At 49.9% G+C, this 3,654-nt stretch overlaps 1 protein-coding gene across 1 annotated transcript; it reads left to right on the forward strand.

Moving 5' to 3' along the window:
* The first annotated feature begins 1,334 nt into the window (after positions 1 to 1,334).
* On the forward strand, positions 1,335 to 3,167 carry HES1 (hes family bHLH transcription factor 1). Its single transcript, XM_077290349.1, has 4 exons — positions 1,335 to 1,577; positions 1,743 to 1,838; positions 2,106 to 2,193; positions 2,376 to 3,167. Exons 1-4 carry the CDS (start codon positions 1,470 to 1,472, stop codon positions 2,894 to 2,896), a joined length of 813 nt encoding a protein of 270 aa, XP_077146464.1. The 5' UTR covers positions 1,335 to 1,469; the 3' UTR covers positions 2,897 to 3,167.
* The last annotated feature ends 487 nt before the right edge of the window (positions 3,168 to 3,654 follow it).

Here is a 3,654-nt window from a genome sequence, read left to right on the forward strand (position 1 = left end):
ATATGGCGCCTGTGATTAGCTATATGGCGCCTGTGATTAGTCTATATGGCGCCTGTGATTAGTCTATATGGCGCCTGTGATTAGCTATATGGCGCCTGTGATTAGTCTATATGGCGCCTGTGATTAGTCTATATGGCGCCTGTGATTAGTCTATATGGCGCCTGTGATTAGCTATATGGCGCCTGTGATTAGTCTATATGGCGCCTGTGATTAGTCGATATGGCGCCTGTGATTAGTCTATATGGCGCCTGTGATTAGTCTATATGGTCCTGTGATTAGCTATATGGCGCCTGTGATTAGTCTATATGGCGCCTGTGATTAGTCTATATGGCGCCTGTGATTAGTCTATATGGCGCCTGTGATTAGTCTATATGGCGCCTGTGATTAGCTATATGGCGCCTGTGATTAGTCTATATGGCGCCTGTGATTAGTCTATATGGCGCCTGTGATTAGCTATATGGCGCCTGTGATTAGTCTATATGGCGCCTGTGATTAGTCTATATGGCGCCTGTGATTAGTCTATATGGCGCCTGTGATTAGTCTATATGGCGCCTGTGATTAGCTATATGGCGCCTGTGATTAGTCTATATGGCGCCTGTGATTAGCTATATGGCGCCTGTGATTAGTCTATATGGCGCCTGTGATTAGTCTATATGGCGCCTGTGATTAGCTATATGGCGCCTGTGATTAGTCTATATGGCGCCTGTGATTAGTCTATATGGCGCCTGTGATTAGTCTATATGGCGCCTGTGATTAGTCTATATGGCGCTCGCTGCTCCAATTTTTTGCTGGATAGATGAGATAAATAGATAATAGATAGACCTATGGAATTAGAATAGTGCATTCTCTTGGGTCATGTGACTGTGGTGCTATAGCTATGGCCTGACGGCAGCCGGTTACCATAGACATTATTGTGCCTTTCGTCCGTTATGTGACCTATAGGTACAGACACATGACGTTGATATGACGCGTCCTGTCGCCTTCCATCATCTGTCCGTCCTTCCCATCTCCCATGCAGCCATCATCTCACCCCCGTGTTATGGCGCGCGGCAGGACGTGTCCTCGGGGCAGACCCCGGTGCCTTATGTTTCAAGGGTTAACAGCGGTGCCGCTGATTGACAGGATGCTTCCATGGCCACGCCTCTTACACGCTCCGTGACTTGTTATTGGTCGCTAGCGGTCACGCCCTGCGGCCAATGGCCTGGTGCAGCCCACGCGTGTGCCCCGCTGCCATTGGTTGAAAGTTACTGTGGGAAAGAAAGTTTGGGAAGTTTCACACGAGCCGTTCGCGTGCAGATAGCGCTATATAAAGAAGGAGCCAAGCGGAGGGCAGTCACAGGCGCACAGGGCAGCACGCCAGGCGGAGCAGCACCCGCACCCGTGTGACACGCAGCCCGCACACTGCAGGGAGCGCGGGGCCCGCACCGTACCTCACCGCCCGGGAGCACAGAGCCGCGCGCAGCCAGAAGATGCCAGCAGACATGATGGAGAAGAACGCCTCTCCTCCGGTGGCGGCCACCCCGGCCAGCATGAGCAGCACCCCGGACAAGCCCAGGACTGCCTCCGAGCACAGGAAGGTACGCGGGCTCCTGCTGTGTTTGGGGGTCCTGCTGTATTTGGGGGGTCCTGCTGTACTGGTGGCTGTGTTGTATTTGGGGGGTCCTGCTGTACTGGTGGCTGTGGTTGTATTTGGGGGGTCCTGCTGCACTCAGCCCAGACACTCACAGCTCTCTTCCTTATAGTCATCCAAACCGATCATGGAGAAGAGACGGCGGGCGAGAATAAACGAGAGCCTGAGCCAGCTGAAGACCCTCATCCTGGACGCCCTGAAGAAGGATGTAAGTGTCCTGCCTCTGTGATATAGATGATATATGTCAGCCCCTGTGTAATGTGGTTGGATAGGTCGTGTGATATGGATGGATGTCAGCCCCCGTGTGATATAGAAAGATACATAGACGTGTGATATGGATGGATGTCAGCCCCTGTGTGATATGGATGGATAGGTGTCAGTCCCTGTGTGCTGGGCATTAGGGCTAATACTACATGACAGTGTATGTGTCTTAGTCCTGCTGGGCTGGGGGTTAATGGCTGTCTTGTCCCTGCAGAGCTCCCGGCACTCCAAGCTGGAGAAGGCCGACATCCTGGAGATGACGGTGAAGCACCTCCGGAACCTGCAGAGAGTCCAGATGACGGGTGAGTCCTGATCCTGCCAGACTTCCTCCTGCGGTGTGAATGGCATTCTCTCCGTCTTTCCCACGGTCTGGGCTTATTTATAGCTCGGGAGGGGAGGAGGGAGCGGTGCTGTGTCCTGCACCAGATCCACGGCGTGGTGCCCAGATCCCCCCTAATAACCGGCTGTCCTCTTCTCTCCGCAGCTGCTCTCAGCACAGACCCCACAGTCCTGGGAAAATACAGAGCGGGATTCAGCGAGTGCATGAACGAAGTCACCCGATTCTTGTCCACGTGTGAAGGGGTTAACACCGAAGTGCGGACCCGTCTCCTGGGACATCTGGCTAACTGCATGAATCAGATCAATGCCATGAACTACCCAGCGCAGCCCCAGATGCCAACAGCTGCCGCCCCACACCCGGCTTTTGGACAACCGTTAGTTCAGCTTCCTGCCAGTGCGCCACAAGGCAGCCCAGCTCCCATGGGTGGGGTGCCCTGCAAGATGGGGGGCCCCCAAGTAGAAGCTGCCAAGGTCTATGGAGGCTTTCAGCTGGTGCCAGCATCTGATGGACAGTTTGCCTTCTTGATCACTAACCCGGCCTTCCCACACAATGGATCTGTCATCCCAGTCTACACTAACTCCGGTGTGGCCAGTGGACTACCTGCCGCAGTATCCCCCTCCGTCATGCCCTCGGTCACTGCCGACTCTGTATGGAGACCCTGGTGATCGGACTTACAGGCGCTTTCTTTTAGAAAGATTAGTTCCTACTAGTAAATCCTTTTTGTAGCGAGAATGCACTATGTTTGTACATAGGAAATGTTCATATTGAATGTGCCCTTGTAATATAAGATTGCAATTTATATTTCGTTTCTACACGAAAGTTTCTTTTTTTTTTTGTTATTGAGATGCCAAAGACATTGAATAAGCTCTTATCGTTCTTCCTATTGTGGAAGCATTACATGTCATTAATAAAACCGCACAGTTATTATTTTGATGATCCTGGGCTTCTCCAGTGTTGGCTGTATGTGTTGGTGCTGACATTTTCATACCAAAACCTGCGAGAAATAACATATGGGACCGGGTATAATGTGCACATAGGCTGGAAGGATCCGATTATTATACTGTATGCAATGTGTGTATGTATATTAGGAAATCTGCATCATTTACAGTGTTATTTAATATTGGCTTATTATACACAAGTGTTGCCGTCATACAACAGAAAGGTAGACCTCAAATTTACCCTCACAATATAGGATTTATAGACATATGCCCAAGGTAAGAATTCACATAGGACCATGTATAATGTGCACATATGCAATAATTAGATTATATGGCTACACAGAAATGGGAAATAATTCTGCATAATTTGAAATATATGTATTTATTATTGACTTATTCTTCACTACAGCAGAAAGGTAGACCTGTAATATCGTAATTTTATTTATATAGCGCCAACATATTCCGCCACACTTTATAATTAAGCA

The sequence above is a fragment of the Ranitomeya variabilis genome, chromosome 2, assembly GCF_051348905.1.
Source record: "Ranitomeya variabilis isolate aRanVar5 chromosome 2, aRanVar5.hap1, whole genome shotgun sequence".
In the NCBI taxonomy this organism is placed as follows: domain Eukaryota; kingdom Metazoa; phylum Chordata; class Amphibia; order Anura; family Dendrobatidae; genus Ranitomeya; species Ranitomeya variabilis.

Bases quoted from the DNA above. Each gene is read 5' to 3' on its own strand.
- HES1 (XM_077290349.1), top strand. From the start codon at position 1,470: ATGCCAGCAGACATGATGGAGAAGAACGCCTCTCCTCCGGTGGCGGCC. The intron at 1,839-2,105 runs GTAAGTGTCCTG...TTGTCCCTGCAG, and splicing joins TGGACGCCCTGAAGAAGGAT to AGCTCCCGGCACTCCAAGCT. The intron at 2,194-2,375 runs GTGAGTCCTGAT...TTCTCTCCGCAG, and splicing joins GCAGAGAGTCCAGATGACGG to CTGCTCTCAGCACAGACCCC.